The following is a 25,099-nucleotide window of genomic DNA, read 5'->3' on the forward strand; positions in this document are numbered from 1 at the left end:
GGGAAGACGTTTGTTACAATCCCTAGCATTACATTTGCGAAATTTAGGTCCAGGGATAGGAGAAGGGTCAGCCATATTGAACAGTCAAAGAAAATCCGAAACAAATCCAAAGTCATCAACAATAAACACTAGCCAAAAAAGGGTTCAAGAGTTTTAATTGAAGAGAAAAACACCCGTCACAGCGAAAGCTCAAACAACCAAAATGAAGTACTTCACCAAAAATGACGAAAACTCAAGGTCAACAGCGAGCGGAATCAACTTGTCGATGAGACCGACAGAGAAGAACTGGAGCTGTTTACAAGTATATGCGGTATCTGGCCGATAGTCGGCGCTGGTGGGCACACCCGCAACCTTCACGGCGATCGCTCGCGAGTTTTTGGGTTTCTGTCGAGCCGTCCGAGACGTCAGCTATTATATATTCACCGGCTAAGTTTAATATTTAAAAATACTCTATTAGAAAGAGATGAAATAGTGAAGGTTTTGATCAATTTCATTACAGGATTTGTGCATGTTCATGTGTAACTTACTGTAATCAGAATAGCTTCAAATTATGTTTTACAGTTAATGTACTTGTTCTTCATTTTCTATATACTGTACACTATGTACTGAACATGATCATGAGGGGGCAGCCATCAAGAAATTTCAGTAACTAAGTTACATAGCATCTCCAATTATTCAACTTGATAACAATGCAGTACATGTACAGTTATTATGTCTCTTTTCTAATGGTAAGTGCAATAGCCTTACAGTGTTCAATCTACTTTCATATGTTACAGTAGATATATCCCTCGACAAAGATTGCCATTTATCCATTGTAATAGGTTCTAACAATGCAACATGAGGGCTAATTCAGTCAGAAACAGCACATCAAGCAAGATTAATCTTAACTGCATAGCATCAACAGTTTTACAAAATTGGTACAAAATTCACATATCTTTTTCAAATCCCAGACTGCTGAGATAGAGATTGGGAAGTATGTTTCAAATTGAGGTAAGCAAGTAATAAGATTGAGTCAAAGCTTGGCAAGAGTTAGAAAGAAACAGCTGGCAAACTTACCCTCATTGTTAATGGAACTGGAGCTGAAGCTGATTTACGATGCCGATGAAGGCCCTCTAAATTGAGATCATCCTGTTTTAAAGAGCAAGAATCAGTATTTCAAAATACACTAACAAATTACTACAAATTTTATACAATTTGTATTTTTCACTTTCCCTTTGCCTACACATAAACAATAGTCTGGCCTATTCTTTACAGAATCTCCTCTGTTCTCATACACCTGACAACACTGAGATTACCAAACAATACTTCTTCACCCAAGGGGTTAACTATTGCACTGTAATTGTTCAGTGGCTACTTTCCTCTTGGTAAGAGTAGATGAGACTCTTTAGCTATGATAAGCAGCTCTTCTAGGAGAAGGAAACTCCAAAATCAAACCACTGTTCTCTAGTCTTGGATAGTACCACAACCTCTGTACCATGGTCTTCCACTGTCTTGGGTTAGAGTTCTCTTACTTGAGGGTACACTTGGGCACACTATTCTATCTAATTTATCTTCCTCTTGTTTTGTTAGTTTTTATAATTTATATAGGAAATATTTATTTTAATGTTATTATTGTTCTTAAAATATTGTATTTTTCCTTGTTTCCTTTCCTTACTCGGCTATTTTCCCTGCTGAGGACCCTGGGCTTATAGCACCCTACTTTTCCAACTAGGGTTGTAGCTTAGCAATTAACAATAATAATAATAATAATAATAATAATAATAATAATAATAATAATAATAATAATAATAATAATAATAATACAAACCATTGATCTTTAACCCCTTCTTTACCAAGAAGCTTGGCAAAGTGTGAATGTCGTGTTCACAACCAGACAGGACTCATTGGTAATGAGACACAAATCTGCAGGTCTCTAAGGATGTTTGATGCGAGTTGACATATGTCTGTACGAATACTGTACTGTATATACACACACCGGTATCTTATCAGCAAAAATGAATCAACAAGGAAATTGCTCCAACTCGGGATTCTCTATCCCCAGTTGGAGCAACTTAGCCAATCGTATCCAAATAAGATCTGTATTTGTACAAATGACAACACAAAGATAACCAAAGAATTCTTGCTCCCTCAAGTTGTTAATTACTGCACTGTAATTATTTAGTGGCTACTTTCCACTAGGTAAGGGTAAAAGAGACTAAATATGATAAGCAGCTTTTCTAAGAGAAGGTCACTCCAAAATCTAACCACTGTTCTCTAGTCTTGGGTAGTGCCGTAGCCTCTGTACCATGGTCTTCCCCAGTCTTAGGATAGAGTTCTCTTGCTTGATGGTAAATTCACATACACTATTCTACGTGTTTCCTTATTTCCTTTCCAGCTTGGTTTCCTTTCAACATAGCTGTTCAAATACTTATTCATCAATTTTCTCTATCTTTCCCCTGATATTTAAAACCAATTCCTTCCAGTGAGCTCAGTAATCTTATAATCCAATCTACTAAGATTTTCAATAGCATTATTCTAATTTTCTGCAATTCCTGGTTCATCTCGTATTCTATGCTATCACCCATTATCCTATCCTTTACCATTATCTTGTAAGCCTTCCTAATGGTTGGTACCAATTACTGTCATATCTATCACTCCTTTCCCATTATTCATCCCCTCAACAAAGAAAAACCTTTGTAATCTTGCATTATTTTTCTGCCTAAGAAGACCACAACTCTCAGCTAATACATTTGCTTCATAATCTTACAAGCACACTCCAATCATGAATCATTTGTTTTATAAATACAGTAATACACTATATAAAAAATATTAATTTTGAATATAAAGTACAACCCTTACAGTATATTTCTGCATAATAGACGACCTTTAAAGCCCAAAATTTACCCTTAAAAATTGGGGGCCATCTTATACTACCTTGAATTCTATGTGATGTTTACCAGTAGGCTAGCCTCGGCCTATGTGGACAGGACTTTGTGAACAGTTCACCAGAAATAAAATGCAGTATTGTATTCAAATAGCTACATTACAGTTTTAAGTATCATATATTGTATAATTTATCCACCAATAAAAATAATTGATGCATCATTACCTCTATTGTGCCAAATAACTCATCACTGATTTGTGCTGCACCAAATTCCTTTTTAAGAGTAGCTTTGGTAGACGCATATAACATCTTCTCCCTAATTGGAGAGTCATCTGGTGACCAACAGAGTAGAAGCCACTCATATCCACCATGTGCCTCTGAATCTAACCTAAAATAAAAAAATATCTTTGAAACAATTGCATTGAACATAATTTACATATTAATTTAAGTACAGTATACAATATTGTACTGTATAGTGTATGTATTCAAGAGCCTAAAAAAAAATACAGTATTTTTCTAACAAATTGGAAGAAAATAGTGTCAAATTTTATGAAACTACTGATTGACTAAATCCCATTCTTGAAAACAAGAGAATTTTTGTAAAAAAAAAAAAAAAAAAAGGTTATTAATATACTGTACACTTTTCCTCCTATTGGAAACCTGTGCTTAGTTTTCGTAACAGAGGACACATATTACATTATGAAGCTACAAAGCAAACAAAAATTTAAAGGAATTTGACCAGTTGGTCACCATCATATGCATGGAATTGGTTCCGTAATCCCACAGATCTCGAAACCTACGTCGCTTAAAGTTCTTTAAATAAAGTAATATACAGTAGAACCTCGGTTTACGAATTTAATTAGTTCTTAATTCGAACTCGTAAACAGAAAAATTCGTATCGCGAAACGAATTTCCCCATAAGAATGTTATAAAATCGAAATAATTAGTTCAACCCATCTACAAAAACCAATTTTCACAAATTTTTCCTTACACATATAGTACTCTACTGTACTCTACACAAAATTATTAAAATATTGCAGTCATTTAATGATGAAAATATGGATATGCATGCACAGTAAACCTGAACTTTACCTTAGAGGAGTGTCGCTGCTGGCTTGATGGAGACGAGAGGAGGGAAAGGAGGAGGAGGGGGTTACTGCTTGGAGGGAGAATCTCCCTCCATGAGAACTTCAGGAACGTTGACTGGAGTTCTCTCGCGAGAATGGCGTTCACTATCACTGGTTTTGCGTTTGCGAGACTCTTGGTCGTCGTCTTTCACAGTTCTTTTCTCCCCCTTCACAAGATATTTTTCAATAGACACCTGCTTTTGTCTGTTCTTTAAAATTTTTTAGAAGTGACCCACCCCATTATCGACTAATAAATCTATTGCACGGTCTGTTTCAGCCTTATTCGGGACATTTTCCTCAAGAAAACTTTTCACATCTTCCCACTTCTTTAAAAAATCTTTTATCTCACTCGATGACAGTGATTTTGCAGTGCCTCCCTCCTCCTCAGATGAGATTTCCTCTATTACCTCTCTTTGCTGCTGCTCGTGCAGGTCCTTCAGCTCCTCGGTGGTCAGCTGCTCCTTATGCTCCTGCAGGAGGTCGTCGATGTCATCCGTGTCCACCTCCAGCCCCATTGCCTTGCCCAAGGACACAATATCCTCGTCAACTGCTTCCTCCTGGTTGGGTTCGAACCCCTCGAAAACCCGTTCTGCAACGGCGTCGGGCCACAGTTTCTTCCAGGCGGAATTGAGGGTTCTCCTGGTGACTCCTTGCCAGACTTTATCAATTAAAGTCAGGCAGTTGTAGATGGAGTAGTGATCCTTCCAAAACTCTCTGAGGGTAAGGTTGGTGCCCTCTGTTACTTCAAAGCAGCGCTGGAACATAGCTTTGGTATAAAGTTTTTTAAAATTTGAGATCACTTGCTGATCCATGGGCTGGAGTATTGGAGTGGTGTTGGAGGGTACGAACTTCACCTTAATGAACTTGTATTCCTCCGCTATGTCCTCTTCAATGGCTGGAGGATGGGCAGGAGCATTGTCCATTAACAGCAAGGCTTTGAGTGGGAGGTCCTTCTCCAGGAGGTATCTCTTGACTTCGGGACCAAAAACCTCGTTCATACACTCAACGAAGAAGATCCTTGTCACCCAAGCCTTCGTATTAGAACGCCACATGACGTGCAACTTTTTCTTCTGCACATTGTTCTTCTTGAAGGCTCGTGGATTCTCCGAGTGATACACCAGGAGAGGTTTAATTTTGCAATCCCCACTGGCGTTGGAACAGAACAGCAGGGTTAGACGGTCTTTCATGGGCTTATGGCCAGGAAGGGCCTTTTCTTCTGCCGTGATATAGGTCCTCCTGGGCATTTTCTTCCAAAAGAGGCCTGTCTCATTGCAATTAAACACCTGTTGGGAAACGTCCTCGGAGTCCACGAGCCTTTTGAACTCTTTCACAAAAGACTCTGCTGCCTTCGTATCGGCGCTGGCCCCCTCGCCATGCCGAACAACACTATGGATACCCGTTCTCTTCTTGAATTTTTCAAACCAACCACGGCTTGCCTTAAAACTTTGTTTTTCTGCTGATGTGCCTGGCTCACTTCTCACCAAGTCCTCGTAAATGGTTCTTGCCTTCTCGCATATCATGTTCTCATTTACTGAATCTCCTGCGAGCTGCTTTTCATTTAACCACACCATTAATAAATTTTCTGCGTCATCAAGAATAGGTGGCCGTTGTTTTGACAACGACGATACACCTTTAGCTACTTTAGCGGCCTTTATTTCTTCTTTTTTCTTTAATATTGTGCATATCGTCGACTGCGAGCGATTGAAAAAACTAGCAATGTCTTTCACACGCATGCCTTGGTCATGCTTCTCGATGATCTCCTTCTTCATCTCGATCGTTATCATCAGCTTCTTCTTACAGCTTTCCTTCTTCGACATCTTAGGAGCCATTGTCTATCACAATAATACACAGTACAGTACTGTAATCACAAATGAGTGAAAATAAAACAAATCACAAACCACGTGTAAAAATCACAAAGAAATCGTCCACGAATTCACTAAGTATGTATGCTATCGAGACAGCGGATACTGAGATAATGAACGAGTGAAGGGGGTAATAAAGGGGTTTAGGGGGTGGTAGGTATGCGTGGGAGGAGTCACGTGACTCCATTGTGAGATGCTGTCGTTAAGTTATTTCCATGAAAAATGCGATCAGGAAGCGCGGCGTTAACACTTTTCCACAAAAAACGGCGCGTGGGAGGGAAATTTAAATTCGTTAACCGATACAATATTCCTTAACCGAGACGAATTTTTCAGAGAAAGTCACTTCGTAAACCGAAAAATTTGTAAGCGGACTCGTTCGTAAACCGAGGTTCTACTGTAAATACATTCTCCTGTATATAATGAGTAATGTATTTTAAGAGGATTACTGCTAATCCAATAACGTAAATGATCTGCAATTTAAATGTTTAAAGGTTACTCATGAAAAGCAGAGGCAAAGGACAGTGACATCGCCCTATTAAGCAGGACAATGCCCTAGAGACTGACCATATATACATATGACCAGTGCCCAGGCCCCCTCTCCACCCAAGCTAGGACCAAAGAGGGCCAGGCAATGGCTGCTGATGACTCAGCAGATAGATCTATAAGCTCCCCAACAACCCCTCCTTAGCTCACAAGAATGGTGAGGTTGCAGCGACCAAAGGAATTAACGAGTTTGAACGGGACTCGAAGCCCAATCTCACGATTAACGGTCAGGGACGTTACCACACAGTACCGTACTATCTATAGAGCACACACAATGCATAAAAAAACCTGACACAATCAGTACAGATACAACCATTATATGCCTAAGTAAATAGTACATATCAGTAAAAATAACATATCCTTTTCTTTCTTTTAGACTTGAATTATTTTGCTTAATGGTCTGAAATAAAATACTGCATAAAATTGCAATTGTGACAACAAAATAGTGAAAATCACTCTAACTCTCTCAAACACCCTGCACTAACACACTCTGTAACCATGGTTCCTCGTCATGATAGCCTTTGCATGATGAAGACGATGTGGTGTGAAGTTTCTTAGGGGATCAACCCTCGCTATTTTCTCTTCCATTGAACCAAACTTGTGGCCTACTTTGTCACACTACATAAAACTTTTTAATAGTTTTATAATTTTTATTCACTCTTTCAGAGCTGGCCTTTTTATGTACCCCCTTAACCTTCAATAAGAGATTGCTCTCTTGATCACATAACTGCATTTTTAGATACTTAACTAAAACAAAGCTTGCTAACTTCACAAGAAGCAAAATAAAGATGCTAACCAAACACTGCTCAAACAAGATTTGTTGGGAAACTGGGGTAAAAAGCAGTAGAATGGTATGCTTACAAAGCACTTAATTTGGGTGAGACTTAAAATTACTGTACAGTGCATGGTGCAAGGCAACTTCAAGCCTTGCTTATTGGGATTTTTAAGAAACATATTATAACACATTCAATCCATGAGTTATCAAAACTGTATGAATATCTAAAACCTGGATATGTACAGGGCCATCTTTATAGAGATTACACAGAAAACAAATGAAAATCTTTACAAATTAAAAAAATGTTATACTATATTCTGATAAATTATTTGTGATATTACTAGTAAATGTTTCTACTCTACATGTAAATGAGTCTATACTGTATATAACAACTAATCTCATGATCCAATCATATACCAACCATACAAAGACATAATAGGTGAATTGGTCTGATTGATTAAAGTAAATGTAAAGCAATTTAATAGCACTGTGAAATATTAAATACCCATAATAATGACAAATTATAAAGGAATTTGTATTTTCGTACCTATACAAACCTGAGTTCTTTAATTATATGGAGTAAAATAACAGTGAACGCTGGAATACGGCAGTTAACCCTTTAACCCCCAGGCTATTTGGAAATTTCCAACCCTTAACCCCAAGGGGGTTATTTTTTTCCCAGCACATTTTGCAGTATATTTTATTTAAATTGCTCTAACAGCCTTAATTTTTGTCATAGAGAGGTCACGTTGGTCTCATTCTCTTAGAAAATGCCTGAATTTTCTCAAAAAATTATCAAAAATATGAAAAAAAAAAATTTTATAGCATTTTTTGGCAAGGACGTACCGGTACATCCATGGGGGTATAGGGATGGCTTTTGTGAAACGTACCAGTACGTCCTTTGGGGGTAAAAGGGTTAAACTTTTAACGAGGTGTAAACAACTGGCAACCTCAATTAAATTGCAGCTGAGACTTGTCGTGGGTGATGATGGTGGGACAGTTTGAGTAAACGACTCAAGTTTGCCTAAAAAGGAATCATACAAATTACTGTACTTTTAAACTTTCCCATTTGTGTCTATATGCATACAAACCATCACTCTTTACTTATATGGCGTCTCATCCTTAGGAGGGAGGAAAACAAACCCAGGAATCTCAAGCTTAGCATTAGATGCGACCACCAGAGTTCCTACACTTCGCGAAACCAGATCAAGTTGATGGTAATCACGGCCCGTGCAAGTGGTATAAGGCAAGACTGGAGCTGAGCTTCGCTGAGCTGAACTCAAAGCAACACTGCACTGCTAATGAAAAAGTAATATGTTTGCTCGGTTTATCACATTTCCCCCTGTAAGAAATGTGGGAAACAGACTCAAACATGTTTGAAACACCCTGTAACTGAAAACAAGTGAGCTAACCTATCTCAGATTGAGTCCAACTAGTGAGTTATGATGCTGTACTCAAAAAGACGGTAAGATAGAAAGAAAAAGAAAGCCAGTCACTCTTCACTTTAATCTCAGACTAAAACCTAACCTCAGCCTCAATCTGGTGATACTGGTTTTGTTAAGAGCCAAAGAAGCTAAACCCTTTGCTGTACAGCTACTATAGATCCTAGTGTAAAAGTGTCCATGGTCCTTTGAGTCACATCCCTCAGGTAATGAATGGGCTGTGAAGGTGCTATGTCTCTTCCAGATCCCTGCCCTATGAACCTGTGACACAGAAAAGTTTTTCTTAAAGGCCAAGGAGGCAGCAATGCCTCTCATGTCATGGGCCTTGATGCGAGAAACCACTGCTGAGGATTCCAGGGACCTGGAAATCAGAAGGAGATGGTGTTCCTTGTAACCTTCTTGGTGCTCCCTGTGCTCACGAACAGGTTCTGCAGGCGAGGTCTGGTAACCCTGGTGTGTTTAAGATAACACCGTAACACCCCAACAGACATTAAAAGCTAATCCAGATTACCTGAAAAGAAAAGAACCTTGGATACAATGAAGCAGGATTCTGGATTTTTGTAATAAACTCGGGGATGAAACCTAGAGACTTCCTCCACCCCCTTGAATGGGTGATGTTCCACATAGTTCACTTAACAGCTTGGCAGAAGCCAAGGGGAGAAGGAACACTGTATTCAAGGCAGATCCTTATCCAACACGGTTGAGAGGTTCATATAGGGCCCTCTTCAAAGAACTTAAGAACTTTGATGACATTCCAAGTTGGCAGGTTAACCTCAACTTGAGGACAAGACTGCTCAAAGCATTGTATACATAGAAAAATCTACTCCAAAAAAGAAACCACTTCTTTTACATCTAAAGATTTTGCTCAAGGCTAAGCAATAGCCTTTCACCACAGAAACAGAAAAGTACCCTCCCCTTACCGAGGTAAAACAGGAAATCAACTATCAAGGGTAGAGTGGTTTCAAGCAGATGAACTCCTCCCACAGCACCAACCACAGAAAACAGCCCACTTGGACTAGTAGACTGACACTGAGGATTTTTGGAGGTATCCAGACATCTGTCGGGCACTTTCCAGAGAAAGCCCCCCTTGAGAATAGATGCTAAATAACCTCCATACGTGATGATGCAGGGAATGTACTGCGCTGTAGAAAATCTTGGCGTGAGGCTGCTTCATCAGATGTGAAAGGTACAGGAGTTTCCTGGGAGACTCCACTAGCAGTTGTAGCAGGTCTGAAAACACCCTCTCAGTACGGCCACATTGGGACTACTAGGGTTAACAAGAGGTTTGGTGTTTCTCTTACCCTGTTGAAAATTCTTCTCAGTGGCAAAATGGCAGAAATGTGCGGACGTCTTCGAATGTTGCTATGAGGTCTGAGACTGAAGCGCAGTATACTGGAAGTTTTGCATTGAATGAGGTGGCGAAAAAATCGATGCTAGGAGAACCCCAAAACATCAAAACTCTTGTTGCTATCTGAGGACTCAAAGACTATCCACCCATAATGAGTCCGGCTCAGCTGATCTGCTATGATGTTTTTTTCTGCCCAGGATGAACTGGGCTGAGAGAGGGATCGCATTGTTTTTCCAGCTGATGTGAGATTTTGCCTCCTTTCTTCCAAATGTAGAACACTAAGGTGGTGTTGTGCTCTTCAGCACCATCGAGTGTCCCCAAAGCAGATGTTGAAAATGCTGCAAAGCCAATTTCCCTGCCTTCATTTCCAGAAAACTGATAGGCTGAAGACGATCGATGTCTGACTACTCTCCTGATACTAACCATTGGTTGAGGTGCAATGCCCATCCTTCAGTGGAAGCATCTGTGAATAACCTGAATTCCGGGGGAGCTACTGTACTGCCAAAGGAGACCCTTCCTTGAGGTCCAATTAGTCTAACCACCAGAGAGGGTCTTTCCTGGAGTGGGGTCCTACCTGGATCAACCTCTGGGGATCGTCCAGATGTTGGGACCAAGATGTCTTCAGGTCCCATTGCAGGTTTCTCATACGGAGTTTCCCACCAGGGACCAGGCGTTCTAGTGAGGCCAGATGTCCCAGCATCATCTGCCATTACCGAGCTGGAAGAAAAGGCTGTTGAGTAAAAGGGAAGGCAGTGCAAAGTAGCCCAAGAAATTCTGTCTTCTGATGAAAACACTTTCCCGAGGTGCAAATCTACTTCCATTCCCAGGTAGACTAATACCCGAAATGGGGATAGGACAGACTTCTCCAGATTTATCACAATCCCCAGATCTTGACAAAACTCAAGAAGCCTACAGTAGGGTCCCGAATTATGCGAGAATTTGGTCGATGAAAGGCCTCGTGTAATTGGAAATTCGTATATTTCGAAACACATCATGGCGGCAAACAGCAACCTACCCGTCAATTTTTTTTTCACTCCATTTCTAGCTTTTTAGCTATATATATACTGTATATACACTGTGTGTGTGTATGTATGTGTGTATGTATGTATGTATATATATATATATATATATAAAACATATATATATATATATATATATATATATATATATATATATATATATATATATATATATATATATATATATATATATATATATATATATATATATATATATATATATATATATATATATATATATATACTGTAGCTTTTATCTTAACAATACTGTAAGAAATCCTTCTTATAGATTTTTTTTATAAAATACTGTACAAAATTTCTTTTATGGATAAATAAAACAATAAAAAGTTGTTAAAGTTTTGATAATTTTCTATGACTGTAGTATTTACTACTGTACTATGCATAGCTTACTGTTTTCAGTATTTTCCGAATGATGTAGAATTATTTCCTATAGATACAAAAAACAAAAAAGGGTTTTCAAGGTTTGATACAGTACGTATCTAGCAATAGTTAAAAATTACAGTATAGTACTGTATACCCATGATGACACTCCCACACGTAAACACGGCCACTAGGCGCAAGTGTGCAATAGGCTGCTGTACGATAATCACGCTTTTTTTGCCCTGAGCGGTCATTTCACTAATGATAATTTTTCAAAGTTAATATAATTTCTTTATGCTTATAATTCGTAATTATAGTTAAAAGTAGGGATATTAATTAAATGGTTGAGTAAAAAAAACAATTAATACTACTATTATTTAATTTCAAATGGCTACATAATACTGAATATTCTAATGGGTTCTTTTTATCTTCAATCGTAAATCTTACGCCTGGATAAGCAACAAAAGGAAAGGGATAGGTCTCTCTCTCTCTCTCTCTCTCTTCATATCGTTTCCTGTATAGTTTTCAAATATGTTCGTCATACATTTGTACATTATTTATCCACTTTATTCTCTCTCTCTCTCTCTCTCTCTCTCTCTCTCTCTCTCTCTCTGCGTTTCCTTTCCCTTTATAGTTTTGTGAAATTTCGTTGTCCAGTCATTCGGTAATGAGAAGTCATTTTCGCTTTCGACATCGAAAGAAAACTTTGTTTCTTCAATATACTCATCACTGGAGGATTCAGAACTAGTGCTCTCATTATCAAACAGGTTATCATTATCAAATTCCACAACAAGAATATCATTTATTTCATCTAAAGAAATAACCTTCCTCTTAAGACCTTTCATTACAAAAGGAACAACAAATAACCACTTATGCATGAACGCCCGAGCGCACTGATAGGAAACCAGTTCAAACCAGAGTTTTGTAACATCAAGCTACCTTCAGAAAAATAGTTGCCAGACATCATATAAGTTTCTATTCACAGTCCCCATATGCTGAGAGTGTTGCCAAGTGGTGATCCTATACTTACTATACGAGTAAAGTAACATCACGAGACTGACGGCTTGTAAAAGGCAATTAAAGTCATGAACGGAATATACAGTTGAAGGCGGTACCGAGTAGATCGTGGTGAACGGTTTATCACGTGGGTGACGCTTAACAGGTTATAAAAACATTTTATATAGTTCGGTATTTTCTCTATCCATCCTCTCCCAGAAAACCTTCAAATGTGAATTATCGGAATGTGTGCAGATCTTGGCAGTGCGATAACTAGTTAGCGACTGAGAATAAAAAAAATAAAAAGCCCGATTGACGAATGACGATGCTGATGAAGAGGATATGGAATACCGATTTTTCCCTAATTGATTTTTTCTACGCTCTGTCTAATCCAATGTACAGTACATTCTTATGTAAAGGGCGAACCCCAACATTTCTTGATGCTGCTACACTTTAATTATAGATATTTTACCACCTATTTATAATCTTTATTTATAATAACATCTTTAGTAAAAGCTCTTCAATATCACTTTCAGGAGTAAATGCGTTTATGATCGACGATGAAACGTAAAAAAAAAAACGTTTTCCTTTTAAGAAGGCGTTTTTTTTAGGAAAAAAAAAAAACAACACGAAACAAAATTGCTCATATTTCATATATTTTGATTTTCTAAGGATAAATAAAACATTAATTATAACATTATTATTACATAGTACCTGGTAAGATATCTTTTGCCGCAAAAGTTAACCTATAGACAGATGTTAAAATTGGTTAGCGAGTTCGTTATGATCAGCGATGGAACGTACTAAACAAAGTAATGGGTTTGGTTGTGGTGACATGTTTGGCAGTAGCATGATATAAAATAGTCTTTATTTTGATGGTTTTTAATTTAAAGTTTAATGAATAAGGATTTTTCACCATAATCACAACGTAAGTATAAAAATTAATTAGTACAAATATGGAATATTATACATATAGGTGTTGGACAGTTAGGCTAGGCCTAGCGACAAGTTCACACAACAGATGGGCAAACCTTAACATTTTTCATCCAAAACTAGTCTTAAAATGTTTGAACAGAAATCTTTCTCTCACATTCTCCCCCCCCCCCCCTTCTCAGACATCGGGGAACCATCACCCCCCCCCCCAATACAATTAAGAAAACAATAGATTTCCTACGCTTCGCGGTGCTTGACTCGCGGATTTAGAATGCTCCTCGCAAATACAGGAAAATTAATTTTTAAAAACTATCGATCGCGTAATTGAGGAATCGCGTAATTAGAACACGTGTAATTCGGGACCTTACTGTACCTCGGTGGTCCCGGAGAATCTACTGAGTGCGAAGATCAGCCAGTCATTCAAGTACCATAGCAGATGAATCCCATTGGTGTGGGCCCAAGACAATACCAGTTAGAAGACCCTCATAAAGGAAAGGCCATCGACAGCCCAAAGCCGAGGACCTTGAACTGGTATACTTGTCCATCTACTTCCACATGTAAGAACTTCCTGGACGCCAGATGAATTGCGATCTGAAAGTAGGCGTATTTTAGATCCAAAATGACCATGAAGTTCCCCAGTCTGACTGCTTTCCCTTCCTCTAGGGTGACCTTGTCCTTACCTGGATTGAAAGGGATGAGCTGGCTTGTTATGGGTGGACTGGGTCTTCGACACCTTTACCGAGGACCTTCTGGGGGTAGACACACAAGCCGATGGTCTCAGTGTTCCTAAGGTGGAGGGTTAAGGCTGCAAAAGTGAGAGAGCCCTCTACATCATGGAGTTCTGCATCTCCTTCCACCAGATCTCTGTTGCAAGGGAGATGTCCTGTTGATGAAAAAGAGAAGTATGCTCCAGTGAAGCATTCTCCATGATTGACCATTCCTGTTTCCCAATCTATTTGTGAAACCTCTGTGATCGCATCCCGCCATTTTAGTACTCGATTCGTCTAATGGGACATCAATTGAAACAGGTACTCTACTGCTTTCGACCCTGAAAGGATGTTTTTCAAGGTCTTCTTTTTGGCATTGGACAAGTCTTCTGTGCTGGCCAGGTAGCAAACTGTACCTGCCCAGTTGTCAATCCAAGATGCCGCTTGAAGAGCATTAATGGTGGTGGACTCGATACCTGAAGCTTCTGCTTGGTTGACGAAAACCGGGCTGAAAGAGTATCTATCTGATGAGCAACCAGGAGTCAGAGTAGAAACTGCAGGGTCGAGAGGCAAAGCTGATGGGTTGGAGTCCAATACTCTGTATTACTTGAGCTGTTTCGGCATTGGAGTTGGAAGCAAGCGAGAGGAGCCTGCAAATCTCAGCGATGCTTGTTTCCCTATTTTCTTGAAACTTAATTTGCAAGCATATCCCAGGGCAAATGCAAAGTAAGTAATACCAGGAGAAGAGCCGCACAAAAAGTCAAAGACTGATCTGCCTTTCGGTGACAAAGGTCGAGCCTCTTCTATCTTGATGATCGAGTAGTTCACCCGAAGTACCACAATTTATTTTGACTCTGCTTCTTCCTCCTTAGAGAGGGGGTTTTTGGGCCTGTCGGTAAAACATCAGCCGTTGAAAACTCCGACTCCTCAACTGACTCACCCTCTCCCTGGTTGAATTCATCAACATAGGATTCTTGACTCTCCTGGGTCTTGGAAGACAACTGCAAAGGTGACGATCTACCACTATGATGTTTGATCCTAGAACCCTGCAGCTGATCATGAGATGCAGGTTTGTTGCAAAAAGTCGACTTGTCCTTTCCCTAAAAATCTTTACTTTCCCTTCAAACAAGAACCGGTGCCAGAGGGAATAAAATACAGTAGGTTAAATCCTTGGGTCTTATGGTTTAGTAATGAGCAGATGGGGCATCTACTAGCCTACGAACCGATTCTGGGTGCTCGTCTGAAAAGGTAATAGGGATCAACTAGTACAAATCTGCAAAGGGAAACTCCCTTGGAGAAAGGAAGCCCTTACGTGTGCGAAGCCAGGCGTCGTCACGAGGTGGAATGGCAGAGACTTGATTTCTGCTTTGTTTCATGGACCTATCTCTCAAGTTATCTGGAAGATGAAGAAGCAATAGAATCATAGCAATGGGTCTGGATTGGCCTCGAGCATCTACTTCTTGTAGCTGAATGGCACCACCCACCATGAGATTCTCGATAGCCAGCGAGGGTTGATGAGGAAAAGGTACATCTGAAAAAACTAGAGAAGTAGGATTAGGGGGAAGCTTACCTCACCCTTCTCTCCCTCTTGCAGGTGAAGGATCTGAATCTCCTAAATATTGACACTTCGATGCAGGGAAAGGACTACGAGAGGAAGCACGTCTGTAGGTCTCGTAGATAGAGCACTTGATCTAGGCAAGACTATAGGAGTATCTCAAGTAAAGCGGTAAGTGTAGGAGGCATGGTAGTCGAGCAATCGCAATTGTGAGGTGAGGTGATAGCGAGGTGATGTATAGAACCTGGAGCGCAAGGGCGAGCTTCAGTATTCCTGCAAAGGAGGTGAATCCTATCGGAAGCGTCTGTACTGCGAAGGCAAGACTTGGGTGTACCGAGATCTCTTAAAGTGAGGAGAGTGTCCTAACTGCAAAGTAAAGCTCTGGTAGCAAAGGTGAAGTGGGCTATGAATCCTTTGATGAGGGGAAGTACTTAAGGGTGATCTGGAGAGATGTCATCTCCGGGGTGAAGGCGAGGATCTTAGTAAAGTGAGGAAGCATAAAAAAAACGCAACTCTGTCCTTTCCGAAGCCAGTAACGGACTACGAGAGGGAGAGATTCTCTTGCTCAATGTGCAAGGGGAAGCGCTGGCAAGCGAGATCCTACAACCTGAAGGTCTGTCAAACGAAGGTTCGGTAGTAGATAGGCGAGCAGATGAAGGACCGATCATTTAGCATCTAGTGAGCAAGGAAGCAGGTCTCATTGAGGATCATTTAATAGAAAGCACTCTCGAATTTGCCTTCGAAGAGGAGATATCACATCCAGACGGCGAAACAATCTTACGAAAAGGCAGAGAAGAGCTGCGAGGGTCTCCTGGAGAGTGCTGGTAAGGAAGAGCAGGGGCCAACCAACGAGATGGTGACTTCGGCGGGTGAAGACCTGCGGAGGAGCCAGTAGGAGCAAGCACACCCTGTATGGAACAAGATAACATCGAGATGGTGTTCTGACAATATTCCTCTTTCAAGAAATGAAGATTTCTCCTCCAACGGTGGGCCTGAAATACCCAGCAAAGGCCACAGCAGTCCAAGAGCATTTGCCATCAGTAAATCAAAAGAAAAGGAAAGATTAGTGGAACTAATCTTAAGAGGAGGCAACTCCGTTTTGCTAGGGGAAGTGACGAGCCTCTTTGCCCCAGAGATTGACCGCAAATCAAACAACCATTGCTCTTAACTGACCATCCTACGGGAAGAGACGGAAAGGAGTTCCAGGGGAAGAAGAAACAGGCTTAGACTTCCTAGACATCGTGGAAGAACCCAAAGGCAAAGACTCCCTTTTAATCTTCTTCTTCTGCCTGCTAAACAATGCCAACTGGGAGGATGGCCACTGCCTGCATTCCTCACAAGGTGAGGCTTCAGAGCACACACGGCCCCAACACCCCTGGTATAACCTGAGGGTCTACTTTGACCTTCCTCATGTGCATCCTGCAATTGGACACGTACGAATGATCAAAAGTAAACAGCTAGTATACAGATGGAAGAAAAAGCAAAAATATGTTTAAATTAAGGCAAAGCATAAACTGGCAAATTCACAGCCAGAGAAACAAGTTCTCTCTCCGACAGCTGAAATTCAATTGAGGTTAGAGTGAGTTATCTTATGGCTGACAGGATAAATACCCTCCCGGTTGTTTACACCTCATTAAAATTTCAACTGCCATATTCCAGCCTCCGCTGCTATTCTACTCCATATAATTAAAGAACGATAGTTTGTATGCTTACAGGAACAAATATTAAATATACATAACAAAATATTGTATGTATACACAAAATCACGGTAGGAACAAAACTATAAAAATGCAGGGCATACCTGTAAAGGAGATAGCAAGGTTGTTTTTCCTTTAGCAGTGGCAAAACCATCAAGTTATAATCATCCTCCCAAGTTCCCCTGGCCTCCTGATATTCTCCAAGATGCAGTGCCTCTGTTTGAATATACAAGAGCTTTATTAGTTCAAAATCACAACTCAAATAGCTGCTACTCTGATAAATTCTGAGTAATGTATTCACATTCCTATTCAACTTTATAACTGTCATACCAGCCAATCATAATGTTTGAACATGATAGGCTCCGTGGCATAGCCTCTGTACCATGGCCTTTCACAGTCTTTCAAACACTGCATAATTATTTCATATTACAGAGGCTTACTTTTAACTGTTAATCATAAGGCCCTTATTTTCAAACCCAAACAGTTGGAAGTAGGAGGGTCTTTTATCAACATCATTATTGAATTTCTATGCAATAGATCCCAGTTGTTGATGGGCACCATAGTGACTATAAAAATGTGATATCTGGTGTTCCTCAGGGTAGTGTTCTTGACCCAATATTTTTTTGCATATACCAATGATGCCACTTTCTTTGCATTAATTCTATCTCCTAAATGTAGATCTGGGGTTGCTGAATCCCTTAATAGCAATCCAACTAATATTAGTGCATTGTGCAAATTATGAGGCATGAAGTTGAATCCAAACAAAACTTAAAGTATGATTGTCAGTAGGTTGAGGACAGTTGCTCCTCAACATCCGGATCTCACATTGATAATGTTTAACTCAGTATGACACTTGAAATTTTAGGTGTGATTCTTGAGAGCAAGTTTACTTTTGAAGAACACATTAGGTATGTGTCTTCATCAATTGCACAAAAAAAAAATTGATTCATTGAGAAAGTCTTATAAGGTTTTCAGTGATCAATCTATTCTGAAGAAGTATTTTAATTCTTTCATTCTACCTGATTTCAAATATTGTTCTCCTGTCTGGTCTTCAGCTGCTGATTCTCATCTCAATTTGTTGGACAGGAACTTAAGGTCTCTTAAATTTGTTATTCCTGATCTACATATCAATCTGTGGCATCGTCATTAAATTAGTTCTTTATGCATTTTGCATAAGATTTTCCATGATTCTGACCATCCTTTACATTCAATCTTCCTGGACAGTACCAATAGACAGTCTTTCTCTATCATGAGGCTCAATACTACACAGTATTTTAGAAGTTTTATTCAATCTGTGACCAAGTTGTGAAGTGATTTTCCTAATCAGGTAGTTGAATCCGTAGAACTTCCAAGATCAAACTTGCAGTAAATGTTTATATGTTGAACAGGTTGATATAAGTCTGTTTTAATGTTGTTACTGTTCTTGAAAAAGTTATTTCAATTGTTAATTAGGGCCCTCCGGGGGTTTCTTTATTCTATATTGATATAAACATCAGTGATTAATTCCCTGAATATTTGCAAAACCAATGGTCGAAAGAAATCATATAATACTACATGTCCTAACTCTCAAGGCGATATCTCTACCAATCAGCTACACTGCACTGCTGTTACGTTTAATTTTGAAGAATTCTTAGAACTTATATTAGAACTTGTTCTTCGAAGAGAAAAATTGAACAAGGTAAAGCTGAAGTACAGTACTCACATAGATAGGAAGAAAAAGATGAAGTGACTGGATTAAAACCAGAAAGCATACTGCAATAATGGTAGGGGCCCAAAAGCTCTAGGGAAATAAAAAAAAAAAAAAAAAAAAAAAAAAAAAAAAAAAAAAAAAAAAAAAAAAAAAAACAATACTTTAATTTCAACTGTTTGCCACAAAAAGCACGCCGAGGAGTAACCAATGCTTCTGGTGTCTAAAGATTTGGTACTATAGTATATCAGAAACCACTGTTCATTATGAAATGCTTACAATATCTATAACATGCAGTACAGTAAAACTATCAAAACAACAGGACCAACCTAAGATGGATGTACCTTTAAGTGTTGCTTACATTATCGAATTGAATTACAGCTGAAAAGAAAATACTTAAAAAGGCAAAGTCTACCTTTTATTTTATATTTTTGTTAGAAAAATACCAGTAGATCTTAAAACTATGAGTAAGGACAAGAGGAATAACTATCAATTGACCTTGAGTATCCCTGTTAGTGTGCCTTCTTCTGAAAAAACAAAAGTCAATTCTTCCTTTACTACATAAGAAATTTGACCTTAAATACTAAAAGAAACCTTAAAGTATACTTATTCAGAGTATTTTCAAACCTATATAAACCTGTACTTACCATCTTCAATCGTAATTTTAACTACTCGAATGTTCCCGCTGCGGCACGTACCAAAGAAGTTTAACAGCTCATCGTTTGCTGGAAGAAAATGAGTTCCATTAATATACTGCACCTTGATAAAATCCCATGACACAAAATTTTATAGCTTCAATTATAAAAATAAATACAGGCACTGTATACAGTAAAAATACTACTGCACTGTATGCTAAGCATTCTTTCTGTTAACCCTTTAACCCCCAGGCTATTTGGAAATTTCCAACCCTTAACCCCCAGGGGGTTATTTTTTTCCCAGCACATTTTGCAGTATATTTTTTTTAAATTGCTCTAACAGCCTTAATTTTTGTCATAGAGAGGTCAGGTTGGTCTCATTCTCTTGGAAAATGCCGGAAGTTTCTCAAAAAATTATCAAAAATATGAAAAAAATAATTTTTATAGCATTTTTTTGCAAGGACGTACCGGTACGTCCATGGGGGTAAAGGGACGGCTTTTGTGAAACGTACCAGTACGTCCTTTGGGGGTAAAAGGGTTAAAATTAAATTATAATAGATGTACATGTAACAGACAAATTATGCCATGTTCAATACACACTATTTAAACCTGGGTGTTCATCATGACTCTTTTGCAGATTTAACGATCACTAAGCCTTAATAACTTATGATGTGCGATGAAGAAATTTATGTGTATAATTTTCTAAACAAGAACTTCATAAGATAGGAAAGCAATGACACTCTCCTCCCCTCCTATGCCGGAACATAGTAATACAGTACCACAAGAAACTAAATGAGCAACAAATTATTTTCAGAGACCCTAAATGGAGAATTACAACCTTTACTTCCTAAGTTTCAGCTATTAGGGAACATTATGAAAGTGTCAAGGGGATGATTTATTGATGGATTTTGAGCATTTTGGCATTCTTACATCGAAGGTCATATATGCCAATATCGTTTGTTATAAATAAAGAATAAACGTAATTCAATTTAAAACCATAAAAGAAAAGATGTCCCTATAAAAGTTAAATAGCTTTCAAAAGCCCTAATTCTGAGATAAAGCTAAAAATACCATTAGCATAATACAACACATCCTGCCCTAGAATCTTGGCAAGGATGAACCTACCATCCTCACCTCGAGCCTCAGAGAGATATCTATTTCTCAAGGTGCTAAAAGTGAGGCATTCGGTCAACAAATGCCTCACTCTCGGGTACCAAAAAGTCATCGCAATAGGGCTGGTGTAGGTCAGTCATTACAAACTTGTTTGTCAACCGAGGGTGACCAATGCAAAGACAACAAAGAGTAGTCTCTCCCACTTCCTGAGATATCACCATCATTTCCTCCTACGCCTTTGACGCAAAGGGCCTCAGTTAGATTTCGCCAGTCGTCTCTATCTTGAGCTTTTAAATCAATATTTCTCCATTCGTCATCTCCTACTTCACGCTTCATAGTTCTCAGCCATGTAAGTCTGGGTCTTCTAACTCTTCTAGTGTCCTGTGGAGCCTAGTTGAAAGTTTGATGACCTAATCTCTTTTGGGGAGCACGAAGAGCATGATCAAACCTCTCCATCTGCTAATCACCATGATCTCATCCACAAATGGTACACGGGTAATCTCTTATAGTTTCATTTCTAAACCTGTCCTGACATTTAACTCCCAATATTCTTCTGAGACCTTTGTTCTGATATCTACAAAATCTGTTGGATATAGTTTCAATGTCATACCACGACTTATGTCCATACATTAAGATATAACATTCATTATTTCTCTCACCTTATTTCCATCTAAACTATCCCAATGCTGTACCAATTATTATAAAACAAACTCTTAACGCTTGGTAAAAAAAATCACTTCAGAGGATAGGATACAGAATCCTTGAAGTGGAAGGGAGGAATTCCCCTTTTGGTTAAAGTAAGAGATGAAAATCTAGATGAAGTTAGGCTAGGCTGCATTAGTTACGAAATGACAACCAAAATGAAGCTATGTTAGGATTCATAAGTGTGGGATGGTACAACGATGGTCGCTTAGACCTTATTTTCCTGCAGATTAAGGATCAAGTGAATAATTACAGTAATTAGGTATTTTTACATTAAAAAATGAAGACTTATACACCATATTCTATATCAAATGTTGCTGTTTTGAGTGTACACTGTACTTTAACTTCTTGGACATTTTGGAAATGATGAGCGACTGATTTGATATTCTATGGTGTTACATAAACTACCAAGATATTTGACACTCTTGGGAAGCATAAGCAACATGTAGCGAATACACTAAACACGAGCATTCATAACGTATTTCTACTTTTCTGTTGCATAATAGATAACCATTTAGTCAACATAAAAAACCTTCAAAAATCTCCCACAAGTTTTCAATTGTTTTCTGACTATCCCAATTTTCACTACCTACTACTAACCGAGATACTTCCGTTAGAGTGTTATTGGGTCCTTTAACTGGCCAGATAGTACTATATTGGACCCTTCTCTCTGGTTATAGCTCAATTTCCCTTTGCCAACATATACACTGAATAGTTTAGCCTATTCTTTACATATACTCCTATGTCCTCATACATGTGACAACACTTAGATTACCAAACAATACTTCTTCTACAGCACTATAATTGTTCAGAGGCTACTTTCCTCATGGTAAGGGTGGAAGAAACTATTTAGCCATGGTAAGCAAGTATTGGTAAGCAAGTATTGTAGGAGACGGACACTCCAAAATAAATTAATTGTTCTCTAGTCGTGGGTAGTGCCATAGCCTCTGTACCATGGTCTTCCACTGTCTTGGGTTTGAGTTCTCTTGCTTGAGGGTACACTCAAACACATCATTCTATCTTATTTCGCTTCCTTATTTTTCAAGTTTTTATAGTTTATATATGAAAAATATAATGTTGTTAATGTTCTTAAAATATTTTACTTTAATTGTTCATTACTTCTGTTGGTTTATTCATTTCTGTATTTCCTTTCCTCACTGGGCTATTTTCCCTGTTGGAGGCCCTAAGGCTGTAGCTTAGCAAGTAATAACAATAATAATAATGGCTGTCTTGTGTGTAATATAAGCCAATAGTGACTATAACCTATTTATTACTTGCATCAAAAGAAAATTCTACTCTTTCTCCATCTGCGAGCAAACCATTTCACTCATAACTGCTTCACCGGCCAAAAGAACATATGGCTAACTAAAGTAAATTACAAAAATTGAGATGGAAAAAATGTTTGGCCCTTGCCAGTTAGGACAAGTAAGCAAGGTCAATTTGACATGAGTTTTTATATTTGTACGGTGTTGGCGCAATATTATATGTTGACAAAGACTCTGACTATGCCACCAAAGTCAGGTAGGACCGGCAACCTAGGTTAGGGTAAAGACAGTACGGTTAGGCTGCATCCCTATAACTGGTATTCTTTGTCCTTTATGATGCTATGGGATTCATACATTCACTTTCCTCTAGGTTTCCCCAACTTCAAAATCCTGGTTTCCCATTGGGAGCCCCAACTAACTTATACATAAAGCAGACTGGGGAAACTCAATTACTAGTGATTTACATCAGCAATAATGGTCAGAAACACATTAAACGTATACGTACATAGCTCAAATGCTTCTTGTAAAAATAGTGATATTGGGTAAAAGTACCACTTTTAATATTGACAACTGGCAAAGCTACGATATGTAGCAGGTGCTATAAAACATAACCAGGAAAAAACATACAATAAATAAATATGTCTTCCTTTTGTGGTACTCCAAGCTGAAATGTGCTTTTCCAGATGTCTTTTCATGTGTTTTGAATTATTTTTATATCCATTTATATCAGAAGTTAACATGTTTTTCAGTGATGGTGTATTTTCGCTAAAAATTTCCAGCAATAACTCATCAAAAGTGTTTAAACTGCCGTTAGTGGTATGAAAATGTGAGATTCAAATTCATTTTACAAGGCTATGCTGATTGTGCCTGCCGTTTATTTGAATTATTTTTGGGTGAAATGTTGCATATCAGAAAATCAGTCATCACATACAAAGTTGGGTGCTATTTTAGCGTGAGGTCTACCGCACTTTAGTGTGAGATCTACCTCCCGTGAGCACTAACGATGACAGATACCGCTGTTTAATCCTAACCTAACCTAACCTAACGGTATTCTTTTATATGGGCGGGAAGAGCGGGACCGACAGGTCACGCAGTAGACCTCAGGTTTCACACGGGTAGGCTACATATGGAGGTAGACCTCACGCTAAAATAGCACCCAAAGTTGTACCTATGAATGGAGCATGGATAGGTCTACAAATAGAAACTGAACTTAGGTCTAGACCCAGTCAAAGGCTACAATAAGCTAGGCCTGTCAGTCATTAATATAAATACGCCTAGTAAAGCTAACTACACAAACCACATCCTAAATTAAACATTACAACCTGGAAAGTAAGGTTTACATTATCCTGGGACACGAAAAATCGCAATAGCTTAGCCTGATCGAGACTATCATAGGTCTAAAGATAAGAGTACTGAATTACATGGCTTAGGCTACCGTAAACTAGCAATGAACCATCATAATACCGGAGGTTAAAGTTATTGACCTTCCACATAAGATGAGGTAATCTTAAGCTTTAGATGAACAGAACTATCTTATATTTACATTGCCATGTAATACAGTAAAATAATACCAAAATGACATGCATAGAGGAAAGCGACAAGCCCTCGGTGAACTTGACTTTATTTTACAACCACTTTGAAAACTAGCTTTTATTGGGACAATTACGTCATAAGCTATGAACCGGATCTACCCTTCCGTAGAATGAGAGTACAAAATATTAAAAATGTACATCTATACAAACTAAAGTACAAGTCTCGTAGAGATAAAAATCTCGCCAAGATACGCCCCTAACCAAGTAGGCTAAGGGCTACCATTCATATATTTCATAAAATGCAAATAAAAACTGGCTTTTTATCAATTCATACATTTTCATATCCCTTTTACTGTTCTCGTCATATACCAAAACTTCAACACTACCTATAAAACTATAGTTAAATCTCTATTTTTACCTGTGATTCCGGTCTGGTGTGACATTGTTTTCTTCTTGACAGGCAGATCCGTCGCTTATGCTCACGTCAGAGGAAAGAGAAAGCGCTCAACTTTACTTACAGAAAACGTAAATATATTTAATGGTAAACTATTGTAAACAAAAATTATTATTATTATTATTATTATTATTATTATTATTATTATTATTATTATTATTATTATTATTATTATTATTATTATTATTATTATTATAACAAGATACTACAAGCACAAGGGCTCCAACAGGGAAAAATAGACCATTGAGAAAAAGAAATAAGGAAATGAATAAATGATAAGAACAAATTAACAATAAATCCTTTTAAAAATTCTCTAATGTAAAGTAAGGAAAGGCCTCATTTACTGTGGATGAAGATTAAAGGTTCCGCTTATATATATATATATATATATATATATATATATATATATATATATATATATATATATATATATATATATATACATATATATATATGTATGTAT

The 25,099-nt window shown here is 38.3% G+C and overlaps 1 protein-coding gene across 1 annotated transcript in view; it reads right to left on the minus strand.

Annotated features, from left to right (window-relative positions):
* The window catches only part of LOC137658173 (twinfilin-1-like), a 36,790-nt gene extending 12,094 nt beyond the window's left edge, over nt 1-24,696 (minus strand). Inside the window, exons 1-5 of the mRNA XM_068392855.1 lie at nt 24,601-24,696; nt 19,583-19,660; nt 17,353-17,464; nt 3,089-3,251; nt 1,057-1,128 (exon numbers count right to left, since the gene is read on the minus strand). Of these exons, the coding sequence (XP_068248956.1) occupies nt 1,057-1,128; nt 3,089-3,251; nt 17,353-17,464; nt 19,583-19,660; nt 24,601-24,625 (450 nt within the window). The 5' untranslated portion in view covers nt 24,626-24,696. The remainder of the gene's footprint in view (nt 1-1,056; nt 1,129-3,088; nt 3,252-17,352; nt 17,465-19,582; nt 19,661-24,600) is intronic.
* Between the last annotated feature and the right edge of the window lie 403 nt (nt 24,697-25,099).

The sequence above is a fragment of the Palaemon carinicauda genome, chromosome 19 (genome assembly GCF_036898095.1).
Source record: "Palaemon carinicauda isolate YSFRI2023 chromosome 19, ASM3689809v2, whole genome shotgun sequence".
NCBI lineage: Eukaryota > Metazoa > Arthropoda > Malacostraca > Decapoda > Palaemonidae > Palaemon > Palaemon carinicauda.